At 53.0% G+C, this 18,672-nt stretch overlaps 1 protein-coding gene across 1 annotated transcript in view; it reads right to left on the bottom strand.

Annotated features, from left to right (window-relative positions):
* Nucleotides 1-6: 6 nt before the first annotated feature.
* The window catches only part of Zc3h4 (zinc finger CCCH-type containing 4), a 47,472-nt gene continuing 28,806 nt past the window's right edge, over nucleotides 7-18,672 (bottom strand). The window contains 12 exon segments of the mRNA XM_015496992.2: nucleotides 7-1,795; nucleotides 2,943-3,194; nucleotides 5,652-5,995; nucleotides 6,155-6,332; nucleotides 6,335-6,518; nucleotides 11,683-11,792; nucleotides 12,280-12,391; nucleotides 14,461-14,571; nucleotides 15,537-15,676; nucleotides 15,779-15,875; nucleotides 16,540-16,691; nucleotides 17,911-18,174. Coding sequence (XP_015352478.1) covers nucleotides 279-1,795; nucleotides 2,943-3,194; nucleotides 5,652-5,995; nucleotides 6,155-6,332; nucleotides 6,335-6,518; nucleotides 11,683-11,792; nucleotides 12,280-12,391; nucleotides 14,461-14,571; nucleotides 15,537-15,676; nucleotides 15,779-15,875; nucleotides 16,540-16,691; nucleotides 17,911-18,174 — 3,461 coding nt within the window. The 3' untranslated portion in view covers nucleotides 7-278.

Genomic DNA, 18,672 nt, shown 5'->3' with positions numbered 1-18,672 from the left:
CTGAGACCCAGCCCCGTGGGGCACAGGCCCGGCACACTGCCAGCTGCTCCCCTTGTGAGCCAGTGTCCTTAGGGGAGCCCAGGAGCCCTGCAGCACTGACCAGAACTGAAGATGGTTATATACAATTTATGTCTCAAAGAAGGTACTACATTAGAAAAAAAAGGAAAAAGAAAAAATAAAAAACACCCAGATCCCACCCCCATCCCAACTCCGGCTGCTGCCCTTAAATATCACCCCAAGGAGGGTGAAGTGGAGGGAACACTGGCTCCAGCTTAACACTACTGGCAGAAGGGGGAGGCAGTGGGGTCGAAGCCTTTAAAAACATCTTTCAGGGACCCTGCGTCCTGCTCACCCTCACGGGCTGGGCTGTTACCAGCAAATGGACTTCCCGAGCCTGTCTTGGGGGCCGGCTTCACAGTCCCAAAGAGGGTAGGCACGGGTAGGTTGTGCACCCCGGGCTGAGGTGGGGTGCCCTCTGGTGGTGGGGTGACCGTGGCGGTGGTGGGGGCCGAGGCGGCCTTGGGCCGGGGCCGGTTGTAGCTGTTGTATCTGTCCGTGGCTGCGGCAGCCCCATCTGCACCGGCTTTCCCCATTTCCGGCTGCTCCAGGGCAGACTTGCGGACAAATGGGGGCTCCTTAGCCTTGGAGGCTGCACTCTTGCCGTTGCCCTCGGGGCCCTTGGGCTGGGCACCTGCGTCAGTGGCCGGCTCTGCGAGTTTGCCACCAGCGTTGGGAGTCCTCGGGTCATAGAGGCTGATGCCACTCAGCACACTGCTCTGGCCGCTGCCGCTGCCCTGGCCCAACCCGCCAGCTGCCAGTACGCGGGGGTCATACGGAGCTGTGGCAGGTGGGGAGGACTCCCCACTGGGACTGGCGGCCGGAGAGGGCGCTTCTGCGGGGCTGAGCTTGGCAGCACGGGAGGGGGCTGCAGAATCTGCTGTTTTCTGCAGTCGGGGGTCGCTGGGAGCCTTCCGCACCCTGGGGTCACTGGGCTTGTCACTCGGGCTGGGGGCTGTCGAAGGGCCAGTAGCATTGACAGTCTTGAGAATTCGAGAGAGGAGTTCAAAGTCGGGCAGGTTAGAGCCAGACGTGCTGGGGTCCGTGGAGGTGCCTGAGCGCTGCCGGGCATTGGGGGGCCCTGCAGGGGTAGAACGGTGCAGCCTGGGGTCCAGGGCAGGCATGGACTGCAGGGCAGCGGGCACAGGGGGCACCACGTCCTGCTTGGGGATGGGCAGAGGGATCAGGTCCTCAGGGTTCCAAAGCACAGTGCGGGCAAAGCTGGGCTTGCTCAGGGTCACGTCCTTCTTGATGTGGCTGAACTGCTGCAGCTGCGATCGTGGGTCCCGCAGTGGGTGCCCGGGGAGGGGGTCCAGGGGAATGTTCACAGCCTTCTCCCGCAGGGCTCGCTCCCCTTCCTCTTCTTCGGTAGCAGTTGGCCCGGACCCCTTGGAGCTACTGGGGCCGGCTGGGCTGGAATGAAGGCTGCCTTCGGGCTTGGAGGTGGGCAGGGAGCGAGCCAGACGAGGATCAGAGGGCCCCGAGTCCCCTGTGCCTGACCCACCAGAAGCCTCGGCATGGCGAGAGAGTCTGGGGTCCCGGCTAAGGCGGGGGTCAGCCAACCGGCCTCCTGAGGAGTGTCCCTTCTGGAGGCGGGGGTCCCCCAGCCCACTGCTGCTCAGTTCCCCAACTGAAGCCTGGGGTCGGCTGGATGTCTGCTGCCTCAGGGTCTTGAGGATGGAGGTGACACTGCTCCCACCCTCGTCCTCATCACTCGAGTACCAGTTTCCAGTGTCACCTGAGAAAGAACAGAGGAGCAGGGAGGTGTGAGTGACCACCACATCCACCACCAGCCCTACGGACCCCGACACCCCCCTGGGTGAATGACGCTCTGCTCTCGGCTCTCAGGAACGCCTCAGCATCTCCCGAGACCTCGTGCGTGGCTGCCAAGGAGACCCAGGGAGCCTAGGGAGCCTGGTGCAGAGCGAGAGGCCTGTAGGTTGGTGCTCACGTCTGGGCAGCTGTCCTCCCGTCCACCACGTTCTAAGTGACCTGTCTCATTTAGATGACTCACCAACCACCCAGGAGGTCGACTGACATGCCCACTGGACAGACGAGAACATGGAGGCTCGGTGCCATTTAATTGGGGTCAGGGATGGGATTGAGCTGGGACTCCTGGCCCAGGGCTCTGCTGCCTCCTCCCCATCCTCCAGGCTGGTTCAGCATCGTGGTCACCGGGCTCTGGGCACCTATCTCTGGAGGCCCTGACAGCAGCCATCACTGACTCTGGGCCGAGGCACTGGCACTTGCCCTCGGTCCCTTCACACCTGACCTGACCCAGGGGAGGGCGGTCTAACCAACCACTGAAACTGGCGCAAGCAAAACCTAGGCAGGGACACCTGCACCCCAGGGCAGGAGCTGCCACTCCCTTCCCCTCCTCCTGCCGTCCCTGTGGTTCCCAGGCTCCTGTCTTGGGGGCTTGTGGCCTCTGGCTTCAGGTCCCAGACACCACTTGTCCACTCACCCTGAGGCGGATGCAACCTGGCGCCCACATAGCGCCCATGACTGTAATTGTTATCAGTTTACTGCAACAACTTGCTGTCCCACAGGCTCCCCAGAAGCCTGCTCTGGGGACAGGCGAGAGCCCTCCTAAAGCCTGATCTAGAGAGGTGCAGGTGGTCAGCCCTGCCGCCACTGCCTCGCCAGGGACCAGCCCACCTCCCGCCTCCTGGGGATCAAGTCTCTCAGGAACCCCAAGACACAGTGGGGCTGCCCTGACCTCCAGCTGGCTCAGGCACATGCACCAGCCCGGCCTGGCTTCTTAGCCTCGGCAAGGGTCCTCCCTGGCTGCAGTCTCCTTCCTGGCAGGAAACCCGACCTAGAGGTCCCCACCTCTCCCCTGCACAGTGGCCCGGGGGCCAAGCCCCTGCCCTGGGGACACCTGCCTTCCTCATTCTCCCGGTCCTGCTTGCTGCTCTCAGCCAGCCTCCTTGCTCTCTCCTCCTCCTCCTGCTGCTTCTGCTGGATCCTCAGGTACAGGGCCCGCTGGGCCGAGGGCAGGAAGTCGGGGACACCGGCGCCCGGCTTCGGCCGACCTGGGGGCCCTCCCTCAGAGAAGCTGTCAGGCTCCAGAGGGTGCTCGGGGAAGAGGGGCTCCCCAGGCTGCCCCGGCAGCTCTTCGTAGTGCCCGTAGTCCTCTGTGGCAGGGAAGAACCGAGGGTTCATGTTGGGAAGATCCTGGAGGTGCCAACTCCACCCCTGCCCTTCACTGGAAAAGCCAATTCCTGATGGTGATGGGTGAGGATGTCCAGCCCATCCCTTTCCTGCCTGGCCCAGGCCTGGTGCTCACGGGAAGCCAAACAGTGGGTTACGGGGCAGCCTGGCGGGGCATCCCATCCGCAAGGCAGCTGGGAAGGATGAAGCTCACAAAAGGGGTCTGGTCATGCGCGGAAATGCTGGTGGATGACAACGGGATGGACACTGCAGGTGTGCTGGTGAGACGTGGGTGGGATTTGAAAAGAGAGACAGCAGCAGTCCCCAGGAGAGACGGGGCGCCCTCCCACGTGCTCTGGCTAGTCATAGTTATCTGCAATGAGCACTGGTCTCTGGTTCTTTGTGATAATAAGGAAAACAGCTCACAGCATGAGCCCCATCACGTTCACCAACAGAGAAACCAGGAAAGGAAGAGAATGAACTGCACCAGTGTGCCACCTGCCAGCCTGGAAGTCTAGGGGTGCTTCTTCCTCCCACTTCTCCTCACAGGCCCCTGGCCTTGCAAGAAGGGCAGGGTGGGCAGTTTATCTCAAGGCTGGGGTGTCAGCCTTCCCTCCCTCACCATGTGGAGCCCAGAGCTGCAGAGAGGGGCAGGCTGCAGCCCACTCGCCACTCCCAGGGAGGGAGTGGGCAGTCCACACGAGCAGTGGGGGTGCAGGAGGGCACCAAAGACCCAGGACTGTCTACCTTGTCCCTCCACATGGGACAGGACCACCTCTACCTTCATGGGTCTAGTGAGCATTGGAAACATGGCCGGTGCTACCCAGAAAGTGGAACTAACTATAGTTTATCTTAAATTAACAGGATTACAGATTACGAAATTGGTAAGTATTTCATACACAAAAGTATATGAAGCAAAAAATGACAGGCCATGCCTGCTGCTGGGACCTGAGCGTGGCTGTGTGAATGACGGAAGCCTGCTCTAGTGCACACCCACCAGGAGCTGGGGACACTCAAGGGAACAAGATAGTCGAGGCCCCGCCACAGACCAGAGCTGGGAGTGAATGATGGCTGCTCAACTCTGAGTACAGCAGAAAGCACCCACTGTGTGCTCGCCAAGGTGGTCTGTGGCCTGGACTGCGTAGGAGAAAGGCATGCTGCTCGAGAGGCCTGCTGCCAACAGGCCTTTAGAGTTCCTAGCAGGGCACCGAAGCTCTCAGGGACCATGAGCCCCATGACCTCAAAGCCTGCTTCCCACTCATCTTTCTGACGGCCCTGCTCCTTGCCCAACGCCCACACTCGAGGCTCACATTTCCATCTCCAGACTGGAAACCGCCATGATGCCCCTCCAGCCACTCCCTCAAAACTACTATGTGGCTGATGAACAGGCATCTACTGTTCTCTGCCGCCAAGACAAGGTGCTGCTGCCACCCGCCTCAGCTCCAGGAGGCCTGGCCGCATCAGGTGGTGGCCCTGACCCAGCTCCCCATCGTCCACACTGCTCCTGCTCCATGCTTATAGGGGTCACCCTGGCCCTAAAGCATCATGTCTAAACCCTGAAGCCTGACCCTGCTGCTCTTGGCCAACTCTCACCACCACCTGTTCCACAGTGGTGTGGCAGGTTTCCCGTTCCCACCCATCATCCTTGTTTAGCCCCCACCCTTCACAGCAAGTCCACTCCTGCCAGGGCTCAGTCCCACATGTTGGGAGGCCTCTTTCACCCTTCCTCTGCAGGTGCACTGTGGCCACGGCACCTGCTGTGCTTCGATGCAGACCTTACTCCTGTCTCAGTCACTTCAATTCTCAGTGACTGAGAATTGGCCTTTAATGTCTGTCCCCACCTTGCCCTGCCCCAACACTGCCCATATTGTCTTCTAAAAGTGGCTAAGGCTGAAATGAGCTGAATCACTTATTTATAAGCTATCTCCTTCCCTCCAGAGAAATGCGCTAGGCAAAGACTGCAGCTACCCGCTCGGGGCCCTGAGGCCAGGAGCCAATCTCCTTCCCTTTTCTGGGGGCTGAGCACACATCTCCCGGCCAGCAGAGTACATCATCTTGTCCTGACTGGCTGTCAGACACTGGGGTTGTTACCAACACAAAGAGAAGACAGAAGGAAGGAAAATGGCCAGTCATGGAGACAGGACAAACGGAGTCACAGGGTCGACACTGACAGCTCCAAGCCCAGAACTACCTGGAGAGAGGAGCTCCAACCAGGTTACCTGACTTATTTCTGACACATTGATAATAAACATAATATTCCTTTTGGTCTCAATAAGATAATAAGTCCCTTGTCACTGAAAATATTCAACCATCGATGGAACAGAGGTAAGAGTTGGAGTCCTGATTTCAAAAAGATGCAGACCAAGGAAGAAAAAAGTCACACCTTCCGACTCCATTCAGCCAGCCCAGCACCCCAGGGATCCCTGCAGGAGTGTGCGTACCTGTGTCTCCGAGCAGCCCGGGCTCCATCTCCATGCCTTCCTGCTGCTGGTAGAAGTTTTCATAGAAGTTCTGGGCTGGTGGGATGGGGGGCATCATTCCAGAATGAGGGGAGTCTCCAGGACCATATGGCATCATCGGGGGACCTCCAGGACCCATGGGTGGGCCAGGGTTCATGCCAGGGCCCATCGGCATATCCGGGTGCATGTCCGGGTGCATGTCGGGGTGCATGTCCGGGTGCATGTCGGGGTGCATGTCAGGATGCATGGGGCCCCCCATTGGCCCTGAGGGCCCCATGTTGGGACCAGGACCCATTGGCCCTGGGGGTCCTCCAGGTCCAGGAAACCTAGGAGAGAAAACAGTTACTATGAAAGCAGCTGCTGAGGAAAGGAGGTGGCACCCTACCCCCAAAAGATGTGGAGGGCTCAGGGGACCCCAACAGGTTCCAGGGCAAGACCCTGCCCATGCACCCGGTTCCTGTGGGCTGATGTGGGCGGGCACTCACCTCACGCCCAGCTTCTCAGCTAGCTGTCCTGTGGGCCGCACCACAATCTCAAATAAGGAAGGGATCTTCTTGTTGTACATGTCCTGCTGCTGCTGCAGCTGCTGCGGGGACAGCGGCTCGTGCACTGGCATGGGCATCTGAGGGGGCCCGGGAGGGGGTGGAGGGGGTGGGGGAGGGGAGGGGGTCCACCCTGCATGGGCCTGCCATTGGGAGAGGTTGGGGCCTGGGGACCAGGGGGCCGGGGCGGGGTGGGCAGGAGGCCCACCCCAGGGGGCGGTTTGGGCAGCGGGTTGATGCCCTGCTTCTTCAGCTCCTCCACTTCTTTCTCATCCTCGGCACCAGCTTCTGCGTCGTCCGCCAGCATCTGTAGGTGAGAGGGAACCAGGGAGTAAAGGTCAGAGAAGGCTCGGGCAGTCAGGCGGATCAGACCTCCCCACCTTGAGAGCTCAATTTTGAAAGGAAAATCTAAAGCAGAGCATGGGTTCCGTGACTATGGTTCCTTTTTTTTCAACCCAGGGACACTCTACCACTGAGGCACAGCCCCTTTTATTTTTTGTTTAGAGACAAGGTCGCACTAAGTTGTCAGGGCCTTGCTAATCTGCTGAGGCCCTAATTCTTATGATGGATGGATACCATACATCAGTGCGTTCTTTCTTTCTCTCTTTCTTCTTCTTTATTTTTTGCAGTGCTGGGACTGAATCCAGGGCCTCATACATAGTAGGAAGAGGTATCCACCCAGCCCTGGGGGAGCCTTATTAACCCTCAACACCCGGGGCTCCTCTGTTTACTACTGCAGCACCATGAGTTCCCTCAGTGCACTCCCGACAAGGTCTGGTGCCAAGCTATTCCTGTGCTGACTCCTGGTGTGCCCATCCTGCCAACCCCATGAAGGCAAGACCGTCTCCTGCCCTGCTGCACCACCCGCGCATGCCACTGGCCCTGATATAGGAGAGATGCAGGTGAGGTGTCAAAACATGTGGACATCTGGCCAGGCGTGGTGGCGATCGCCTGTAATCCCAGGGGCTTAGGAGACTGAGGCAAGAGGATCGAGAGTTTCAAGCCAGTCTCAGCAATTTAGCAAGGCGCTAAGTAACTCAGCAAGACCCTGTCTCTAAATAAAATATAAAAAGGGCTGGGGATGGGGCTCAGTGGTCGAGTTGCCCCTGAGTTCAATCCCTAGAACCAAAAAAAAAAAAAAAAATTGTGGACATATGGACTGGGCCAGAATATCTCAACAACTATGTGCAGAAGAATAAACATGGTAGCCTGAACACCCTCAAAACACCACCCACCAACCCTATACCATCCTCTGTGTACCGGCAGAACAAACTTCAGGGCTACTAACATGGGCACAACGCCTTCAGGAAAAAGATAAAAGTAAAGGTTTTACCTCATTAAACAGGAACAAACCTGACCTCTGCTTCCGCTCCCCGCCCCCCCAGGCCTTCCCCGTCTGGTCTGCCTCCCTGGCTCCCACCATGATGCCTTGTTCCCTCTTCGGCTCTTCTTTTTGTACTAAGGATTGAACCCAGGGGTGCCAAACCACTGAGCCCCAGCCCCAGCCTGTTTTTTATTTATTTCTTAAAGTATTCCTTTTAGCTGTAGATGGACATTATTCTCTTATTCATTTATTTTTATGTGATGCTGAGGGACGAACCCAGCGCCTCACACGCTGTGTGAGGCGAGTGTTCGCCACTGAGCCACAACCTCGGCCCTTTTATTTTTTTTTAAGACAGGATCTCACTAACTTTCTTAGGGCCTCCCTAAGTTGCTGAGGCTGGCTTTGAACTTGTGATCCTCCTTCTTCAGCCTCCCAAGCCACCAGGATTACAGCCGTGCACCACCACACTCGGCTCATCCCCTCTTGGTTAACACCATTTTCTCTGGCAACACCTGGCACCTGCTCTCATTTCCAGGTTTCTTCAGACATCAGCTCTCCCAGAGGCCTCCCAACACCCACAAAATAGGCTCGCTCTTCTGAATCTGCAGAACATGCTGCCAATCTCTGTACCACTGAGCAGGCGTAAAAACAGGGCGACATCCCCTTCTCCACAAGTTGCCAGCTCCAGGGACAAGAGCCTTTGGGAAGGGTGAGCACAATGCTCACACGCAGCAGGCACCTGTGTCACTCCTGGATGGCTAATCGGACAGAGGCTCTAACAACTTCCTCTGTGAGAGGGTCCCCAGTGTCCAGAGAGAAAGGCCTCCTGCTCCTTGGGACCCAGCTGCACTCTACACAGAGGAGTCTCGACTGGGCCCAGTACTCAGGGCCTCTGCCTCCTCTCTAGGCTGTTGACATTGAGCCTTCCAGGACTCAGCCCCAGACAAGGCCTCCCTCACCTCGCACAGGCCCCTAACATCGGGAAAAGAGGCCAGCTCAAGATACAGACGTAAGGGGCTGTGGCTGTGGCTCAGTGGTGGAGCGCTGGCCTAGCACGTGTAAGGCACTGGGTTCAATCCTCACCACCAGATAAAAATAAATAAATAGAATTTTGTATACATCAACAACTAAAAATATTAAAAAAAGATACAGACAGGCTCTGCATTTAAGCCTAGACACAGACTATAAAAGACGCAAGAGAACACAACCAGAAGGGTCAGACCCAAACTAACCATTAGTCCTTCTAGCACAGACACTGAGCTGAGGTACATCTAACCCTGAACACTCCCAGTAGCAGGACCAGTGCTCACAGGCACACCTCAGCAGACACAACCACCAAACACCCTGCTCTCAGAAAAGCCTTTCACACCAAGACTGATGTTCAGCGAACCAAAGGGATTCCAAAAGTCAAAGTCACCTTTTCAGCACAAAAATGGGAGTCATATCTGTACAATGCAAAGATATATGGACCAAGTCGGGTGCTGCTGCGCACACCTGTAATTCCAGTGGCTTGGGAGGCTGAGGCAGAAGATTGCCAGTTCAAAGCCAGCCTCAGCAAAAGTGAGGTGCCAAGCAACTCAGTGAGATCCTGACGCTAAATAAAATACAAAATAGGGCTGGGGATATGGCTCAGTGGTCGAATTCCCCTGAGTTCAATCCCCAGTACCACCACCCCCACAAAAAAGATATGTGGACCAAGTTCACTGGGCCAAGTAAATGAGCTAAAGGCAGTCAGTCAAAAACTCTAAGCTTCTTCCTCAAACTGGAAATAAAACCATCCTTCAGCTATTGATGGGACCCACTTAGCCATCCACACAACGGAGAGGGAGTTAGCACCAATAGCAAGAGACCTCAACATGCCTCCACAGGAGTGAGAAGGAGAGCGCAGAACGGCTACCGTCCGCACAGTTCACGGAGTCTGCACAGGCTTCACATGGATTGTTTCTCTAATTCTGAAAATTATTATACAGGCTCCCTGCCCCCAGAATGGGGCTGGAATCCAAGGCCTCCAACATGCTGGGGAAGAGCTCTGTCACTGAGCTACAACCCAGCCCTTTTTACATTTTATTTGGTGACTGGATCTAAGTTGCCCAGGTTGGCCTCAAACTTGCAATCTTACTCTGGCATTGCTCTGGCCTGTGCACATTTTTCTCTTTTTGGTACGAGGGAATGAACCAAGGGGTGCTTTACCACTAAGTTAGGTTCGCAGCCCTTTGTATTTTTTGAGACAGAGTCTAAGTCGCTTAGGGACTTATTAAGTTGCTGAGGCCAGCCTTGAACTTGCATGATCCTCCTACCTCAGCCTCCTGAGTCACTGGGATTATAGGCCTGTGCCACTGCACCCAATTTACATTTTACTTTTTAACCATCCCACCTCATCTCTAGTATTGTTTTTCCTGGGTTGCCACTCATTTTTAATCTACATACTTGACTTGAAATAGGGACTGATACTGATGCTTTAGAAGGTTTGTGGACAGAAAAGCTAAAACATGCCCCTTTGGTTTCTGACTAGAGTGTCTAGCATAGAGCTGTCCAATACGGTGACCACTGGCCATACGTGACCAACATAGTGCAGGAAACAGGGCTGTTCCAAATCAAGAGGACTGTAAGTAGAAAACAAAAGTCTCAACTTTCTCCTTATAATCTGTTACTTGCCAAACAGTACTGGGGTTAAATAAGATATATTATGAAAATGAATCTCATTTGCTTATTTTTTTCTTTATTTTGGAATTGGGCTTGAACCCAGGCGTGCTCCACTTGTGAGCCACAACCCAGCCCTTTTTATTTTCAAACAGAATCTTGCTAAGTTGCTGAGGCTAGCCTTGAACTTGCAATCCTCCTGCCTCAGCCTCTTGAAGTGCTGGGACTACAGGCTTGTGCCATGGTGCCTGGCTTTTGTGTATGGCGGGGGGGAACGTTGGGGGATAAAAATTACAAATAAAAATGTACTACTAGAAAAAAAATAAAACAAGATACTGCTTGGTTGTTTCTGCTGGAGTACAAACTTGGAGCCTCCTGCAGGGGGCAGTCTTCAGTCAGGCATCATTTAGCCTTTCAAAGGGGAAATGGAGCCACCATTTCTGGTCCCACTCCTCCTGTGGTGAAATGACTGGACTTAAGGTAATTATTTGTCACATAACCCGAGGGTAAGGGGCTCTCTGAAGGCAAATGTAGGAGTGTGTGCGTGCGTTCCCAGGACACAGGACCACCAGCATGAGTGCCTCCAAGCACCTGCCCGCTTGTCAGGCAGCTGCAGAAGGAGGGGCTCCCTGAGCTGGCTCATGGACTGATGGTCTAAGTCCTTCCCTTTTTCAAAAACAGCCAATCTCCTAAGACTGTTGTGTACTAGGAGGCGAGGAGGGATCCTGGTCCATCTCCTTCCACCCTCTGGACATGCTGTGTGTCAGAGAAGAGTTCATAGTACCCCAGGCCCTAGTACTGACTCCTCGGGCAGAAAACTACAGACACCAGCAGCTTCAGATGTCACTTGGCTTGTGGATCCTGGCATCTGACTGAGGAGTTTCCTCCTCCAGAGACCTCCCATTGCCCCCTCCCTCTCTGCATGAGGGTCCCTACAAGCTGCAAGCAAACACTGACATTTCCACTGCCTCCTTTGTGTCGTGGGCTGTTTTCCTTTTTTTCTTGCCAGTACCGGAGATTGAAGCAGAGGTGCTTTACCACTGAGCCACATCTCTAGTCCTTTCAATTTTCTTTTCATTTTGCATCAGGATCTAAGTTGTTGAGGGCCTTACTTCGCTGCCTCAAACTTGTGATTCTCCTGCCTGAGTCTCTCCCGTTGCTGGAACCCAAGGCGTGCGCTACTGCACATCGTAGGCTTGCTCTCTAGGTGATCCTGAGATCACAACCCGTATCTGGAGATACACCAGGCGGTACTCCTTTTACACAGCTATCCCTAGTGAATATAGCAACAGCCTGCTGTGGCCAGAAACAAGATATCCACACACGGCCACGCCAACTCCCCTGCAGAAAGGAAAGCAGTCGCTGTTGCCTTCTGAAAATGACCCAGCAGCTCATCAATGCAACTGGGAATTCTGGACCTGCATAGGCCAGATGGGCAAGCTGCAGCGCCAAGACAATGGAAGGGGTGCTTCCTGGTTCCTGTTAGCTCTGGGCCCGCAGACATTACCTTATCCAGGAGCTCTCTCGTCTCTTCAGTGAGGGGGTCATGGGAGAACATGCAGTCATCACCATTGATGCAGTTCCCAGTGGTGTGGTATAACTTACATGGAAAATCACGTTCATGACAAATTAAGGCAAATACTTCAACTCATGGAACCCACCCAAAGACAGAATCCATGCCCTTTGGTTTGGAGATGAGTAAACAGAAACCCAGAGAGGTCAAGTGACTTGCTCAGGGTTGCACAGTGGTTGGCAGCTACTCAAGACAAGACATGGTTCTACAGACTCCTGTTGCAGAGCAATTTCTGCCCCTCCAAGGTGGCCTTGGAGTTGTGTCCTCAGATCTTCAATGGGAGTGGGAAGTAAAATGACTTGCTCAAGTTTACAAAGCCAGTTGGAAAATTTTCAGAAAGACGCACCGGGCACAGGTCGGTCTTGCGAGTTTATGTGAGAGAGGACACGGCAGGTGTGTCCTGGCTGACCCGGCGTGGGCAGAAGTGGGGTTAGGTGAGATGAAGACCCCAAAAAGCTCTCAGCACAAGGCCAAGCATGATGAAGGGCGCCACGGCTGCTCTATGCAACAGACGCAGATGGCAAAGGATATCGTGCATGTAGGGGCAGTTCTCGGCTCTGGCGCAGAATCCAGTGATGTAGAACTTGCACAGTTCTCGCTTCTTTGGCAGTTCAATGTCGTGGCTGAAATTACAGTGGTCTCCCTGGAAGAGAAGCACTAAAAAGGTAAGGTGGCGGCAGCAAGGCCTTGCTTGCCCCTTGGAAAGGACAGCCAAGGAACAGCAGGCTAAAACCTGCCCTTGCCCCATCCCCATGCCACTGTCTCTGCTGCTTCTCTCCAACTCTCTTCTTTTTCTCCGTCTTCCCCCAGTTTTCATCTATTTTTCACTGTTGGCTGCGTGGCAATGAGGGCTAGTCACCTACCTGCAACCCAGTACCACACTTCTTCCTTCCTAACAGAATCCTAATTTTGTTTGGGGACAAATGTGCCTAGCTAAAAATACTTCATTTCCCAGCCTCCTTTGCGATAAAATATAGGCAAAAGTTCCCAGAAAGAATACTTCCTAAATAAAAAAAAATTTTTTCTTTCGCTCATCTTTCTTCCTCCTAGACCTTGGATGCGATGTCCAGAGGCACAGCAGCCATTATGCAAACATGAGAATAAATGCCACATGCTTTACAAAGGTAGAATAGAAAGTAGGAAGGAACCTAGGTCCCCAGGATATCAATGACCACTACAGCATCTTCTACTGCCCATTCCCCCAAGACTCCTTGTTCTGAGAGACAAATGTCTACTGTGTCGAAGCCAGTAGAATTAGGTTTTCCTTTACTTGGCGTTGAACATAATTCAAACAAAAGGAATCAAGGTTCTTGTTCTCTGTTCCTCAGCCTTCAGTCCCTTACAGGAATCACTTACTATCACTGACATAAAGAAAGCAGCTGTTCTTACAACCAATATGGACACCAGTATGGAGGGTCCCCAAAAGATTGGGCATGGAACCACTGTGACCCAGCTATACCATTCCTCAATATTATTCTAAACAATCAAAGTCATCCTACTACAGTGACAAATGCATACCCAGGTTTATAGCCAAACTATGGAACCAGCCTAGGTGTCCATCAACAGGTGAATGGATAAAGAAAATGTGGTATGTATACATAATGAAGCTTTACTCAGACATAAAGAAGAATGATGAAATCATGTCATTTGCAGGAAAACAGATGGAATTGAGACCATTATGTAAAGCAAAATAAGCCAAACCCAGGAGGTCAAGAGTAGTATGTTTTCTCTCATATGTGGAAACTACAGAGGAAAAAGAGGTGACTGTATGAAAAACAAAGGGACAGCAGTAGAACAGAGGAAGGGGACAAGGAGTTTGAGATGAAAGCAGGGAGTGGGGAGGTGCTAGGGAGGGATATTGGCCAAATTATATTGTTATGTTGTTGTTGGTTTTTTTTAAGAACTTAACCTTATTTATTTTTATGTGGTGCTAAGCTTTGAACCCAGGGCCTTACCTGTGCTAGGCAAGTGCTCTGCCACTGAGCCACAACCCCAGCCCCTATGTTGTTATACTGTATGCATGTACAAACATGGAACAACAGATCCCACCATATGTACAACTATAATGCACCAATAAAAAAATAAAGAGGGGCTGGGGTTGTGGCTCAGGGGTAAAGTGCTTGCCTCGCACATCTGTGAGGCACTGGGTTCAATCCTCAGCACCACATAAAAATAAATAAACAAAGATATCGTGCCCATGAAAAAAAATAAAATAAAAAAATAAAGAAAGAAGCTGTTCTGTACCTGCTTCCTCTATACTTAGGAATAGCTACTCCATTTTCTTTGTATATATATATATGTATTCAAGTTTCTAAAAAGAATATGAACCGTGACTGTAATACAGAATGTTTTATATGCTACACATTATTCTGAGGTACCTATTTCTTCCCAAGACACGTGCATGGGAGCAGCATCCCTGAATGCCCATCAGGACCCGTCACGTCTTTGCATTAGCACTGACCCTTATAAATGCATCTGAAGCCATATAGATGGATCAAAGCTTTGGCCAAAAAATATCCCTAAAACTGAAAATATGTTCCCCTGCTCTATGTCCTCCTCACTCTGAGAAGTCAGTCGAATCTTCCAGGGCTGCCCAGATGTCTCTGGGTATCAACACCAAGAACAAACAGCATCACACGATCTCGTCCACCCACCACAACAGTTAGTATGACCTCCAGGTTATTCACAGAGGCGACACAGCCTGCTTCTTACCCATGTGCACCGCCCTTCCACAAAGTATTTGCAGATGACTTTGCCTTTCTTATCAGACTGCTGGTGGGGCTTGTCATGGTCACCTCTGCGGTAGCTTCCCCCACCACCATCCTGTGAAGAATGCAGAATAAGTGAAGGGGGTGAAAAGAGCAGCTCTGGGCAGATGGGAAGAGCATGCAAAGGGAAGGGTGTTCACAAGAGCACAGACAAGCACTTCTGACCCACCCTGAAGGGAGTGCAGAGTTTGAACCCATGTGTGGAGTACTGGTGCACACAGGAGAAAGCTCTGGCATTCAGAGCTGCAGGCAGCTGGGCTCTTGAGTTCTGTACAGCTGTGTGGGAACATGTCAACTCCTAGAGGAGGAGGCATGGGCCAGCCTCTAAGACCCTGGTGGACTAGCTGAATGGGTCACCAACGTCACAGACTCACTGAGACGCTGCAGATACTGCTGAAGACATTTTTTTTTTTTTTTTTGGTACTAGGTACTAGGGAATGAACCCAGGGGCTCTTAACCACTAAGCCACATCCCTACCCCTTTCTGTGTTTTATTTAGAGACAGGGTCTTGCTAAGTTGCTTAGAGGGCACTGCTAAATTGCTGAGGCTGGTTTTGAACTCGGCCTCACAAACTGCTGGGATTATAGGTCTGTGCCAGTACCACTTTCCCAGCTGAAGACATGGTTTTAAATACAAAGGGTCTACCAGCACTGAGTCCCCAGGACAGACACCATCAGCCCCAGGGGTGAGGGCCAATGGGAGTAGGAGGGCAGGATCAGCCTCAAGGAATGACTCATTAAAGGGGGTTAAAAAAAAAAAAAAAGGCTGAGCCTGGTGATGCATGCCTATAATCCCAGCACCTCCAGAGGCTAGAACAGGAGGATCACAAATTCAAAGCCAGACTCACCTCAACAATTTAGTGAGTCTCTATATCAAAATAAAAAAATAAATAAATGGGGCTGGGGATGTGGTTTGATGGTAGAATATCTCTTGAGTTCAATTACCCCTATCAAAGGGAGCGCGGAAATCCCAGAAGGGGCTCTGGCCAAAACCATCAGCTCAGAACAAGGATCAACTCACGCCCATGTCGTCGTCATAGAAGTCCTCGTCATCGTTCATTCCGCTCTTATTCATCCCTCCACGACTTCCACCTCGACCACGACCCCGGCCCATGCCTTTCCCTCGGCCTCGGGAACCCCGGCCCCGGCCTCGACTCAACCCTGCAGAATGAGAGTGGGTTAGCCTGCTCCCCTTCTCAGGGCCTGAGTCCAGCAGCTGCTACCAGCCCCCAGCAGCACAGGGAACCTGAGGCCCCTGCCCACCTCGGCCTCGGCCGTCCTTGGACCTGCGGTACTGGTTCAGCTCCTTGGAGTACTCATCATAGTCATCATCGCCCATTGGCTCCTCGCTTTCTCCATACTGGAATTCCAGAAAGACAGAAATAGCAAGAGTGTCACAGAGGAACAAGGAACATTCCCTACACACCCTGCCTCCTAGGCACTGGAGTGTGGCTGCCTCAACAGTGGGTGGTCCTGGTCCTTCCTGTGCAGCCCTCATTGGGGAGACTCCTGCCTCCCAGCCACTGGGCAGAAACAGTAAGGCACACTATGGACAGCTGTCTGGCTATAAAAAAAGTGGCGGCTCATTGTGTCCTGACTCAGAAAGGCCACAGAATGGTGACCTTGGAAGGCAGGAACAGAACACTGCATGTCTTCTGAGGGTCGAGGAGCCTAAACACATATTCCTGGGCCTGGGGATGTAGCTCAATGATATAGCATTTGCCTAGATATGTGAGGCCCTGGGTTCAAGCCCCAGGAAAGAAAGAAAAACAAAGAAAGAGGAAAGAATAAATGAAACTTGTCTCCAAGGACAAGGTTGCTTCATACTTCAAAAGTATCCATTAGATACTTTTGCCATTTCTATCCATATGAAGGTTTTATCTAATGCAAAATGAACATTTTAAACCACATTAACCAGCTACTCAAGGCCTTCCTTTCCTTCAGAATGTTCCTGTGTCCTTCCACCTTAGCCAGAGAGCCCACCAGCCACATTCTTGTCACTCCAGGGCTACAGAAAACCTTACTTCCATCTCCTCCTCGTAGAAGTCCTCTTCGTCCTCAGGGTGGTCTCCCACAGAGCCTCTTCCCCGGCCTCGGCTGCCCCTGCCCATGCCTCGGCCTCGGGATCCTCCACGGCTTCCTCGGCCCCTGTAGCCTCGGCCCCGGCCTCGGCTGCCTGCACAGGGATTAGAATAGAGAGCCTGATATCAGAGCAGATCCCATCAGCAAGAAAGAAGATAACTCATCTCCTGCCGCTCAATCACTGCATCTTCCTGCTTCTTCAGGAATCCTCCCAGCTTCCCTGGGAAGATTAAAAGTCCCCTGGTTCCTCAGCACTCCTGACATACAGCTACTACAGCACTGACAACCCTACTTCATGGGTACCGGCCACTTAGCTGTTCAACACAGCAGCCACCAGCCACACATGGCCAACAAGCACCTGGAACAGGCTAGTCCAAGCTAAGAGAGGCACAGAGCACAAACCAAACACTGGTTTCCAAAGACTTAGTGGGGAGAAAAAGAGATAGAGTGTATAATATCCCACGTGTCTGCTTTGAGTTCATACTGAAATACACTCTGAATACACAGGTTGATCAAACTGGTTGTTAACCTGTTTCCTGTCACTTTGTCAACGTGGACACTAGAATATGAGAACTGATGAGTGGCTCACATTCCAATGCCACTGGACAGCACCGGCGGAGGGTTTCCCCAAATCACAGAACCTGCCCCAGGGACACAAATGAAGGCCGCTCTAACAAAAAGCTGGGCCTCAGGCAGGGTCACAAGGCTGAGAACCTCTGAGCTGTAAGATTCTGGAAGCCCCTTGGGCTGGTTACCCTTCTGGCAGGAGACAGTTCTAAGAGATTAGGCTGGGCTGCTGTCTTAGTGCTCAGCCCTTCCCTATCTTCCTGGCCACAGGTTCAAGGTTTAGAGGTGGTGGCAGCTGCACAGACTGCAGCTGCACTGTCAGGTAATGGGAGCAGGGAGGGCTGGGGATGGGCAGTGCCACTGAGGGTTTCAACAGCCAGTTGTTATTACCGTAGTCCAGGTGACAGAGACATTAAACTGTCCCTTCTCACTTTCCTCACAGCTGACCAGAAAGTGAATTTAAAAAAGAAAACACCCTCAGTCATGCTGGCCTCCTCCCCGCCTCCTCCCTGCCACTGCCTAGCTGGGGATCCTCTTCCCACACTCCTCTGTGGCTAACCTTGGCCCCTGTGCCCTGCGTAGTTCCCAGCACTTCTTTATTTATTTCTCTCACCCCTAAACAGCTGCCTGCGTCTCCTCCTGGACATGAGGAGCTCCATGAGCAGGGCCTGTGGTCAGCCTGGCTCTTTGTGGCCCCTGCCCAGCAACCACTTAGCCCTAGAGAAGAATCTGCTGGAAGGGCTCACCTCGGCCCCGGCTGCTGCCCTCCTTGGCACGCCGGTACTGGTTCAGCTCTTTGGTGAAGTCGTCGTAGTCCTCCTTGCCCATGTCCTCCTCCTCATCCCCCTCGTACTCCCCATACTGCTCATTCTCATAGTCTTCATACATGCCGTAGCCCTTGCTGTCCATCTTGGAGTAGGCCTTTTTGGGCAGGGGCGTGTTGTGCGATGGGGGGTATTGCTGGTGGGACTGGGCCCAGGAGAGAATCAGGAAGAGAGGGTGAGTCAGCCCTCATGGACTGGGGTCAGAACCACCAAGGTTCCCAAGGATTCCTGAACTGACTTATCTGAGAGTCTCTACTATCCCTGGGTAGAGACCACTGCTGGGCCTCAACCACTCTGGAGACCAATCTATCAGGGGGCCCACATATTTCTGTCTTTCAGAAAGAGCTAAAATGCTTGAAAGAAAACTGAGATTCAGACCCCATGATCCCTGAAAAGCCAAGGGCAAGAGGCAGTATTTTCCAAGAATGCAGAGCAAGAACATTTGGGGAGGGGCCTATAGGTAGGAAGAGTGCTCGTCGGTCAAAATTTTTTTTAGGGCCCATGGCACACAGCCTACAATCCCAGCAATTCAGGAGGACCTCAAGTTTGAGGCCTGCCTGTGTAACTCAGTGAGAACTGAAGCAACCTAGTGAGACCCACTCAAAACAAAAGTCAAAAGGGCTGGGGGTCTAGCTCAGTGTTAAAAGTGCCCCTAGGTTCAATACCTAGTACAAAAAAAAAATT

The sequence above is a fragment of the Marmota marmota genome, unplaced genomic scaffold, assembly GCF_001458135.2.
Source record: "Marmota marmota marmota unplaced genomic scaffold, marMar, whole genome shotgun sequence".
NCBI classification, from domain to species: domain Eukaryota; kingdom Metazoa; phylum Chordata; class Mammalia; order Rodentia; family Sciuridae; genus Marmota; species Marmota marmota.
The sequence above is the reverse complement of the archived record's forward strand: the minus strand, read 5'-3'. Positions and strand labels throughout refer to the sequence as shown.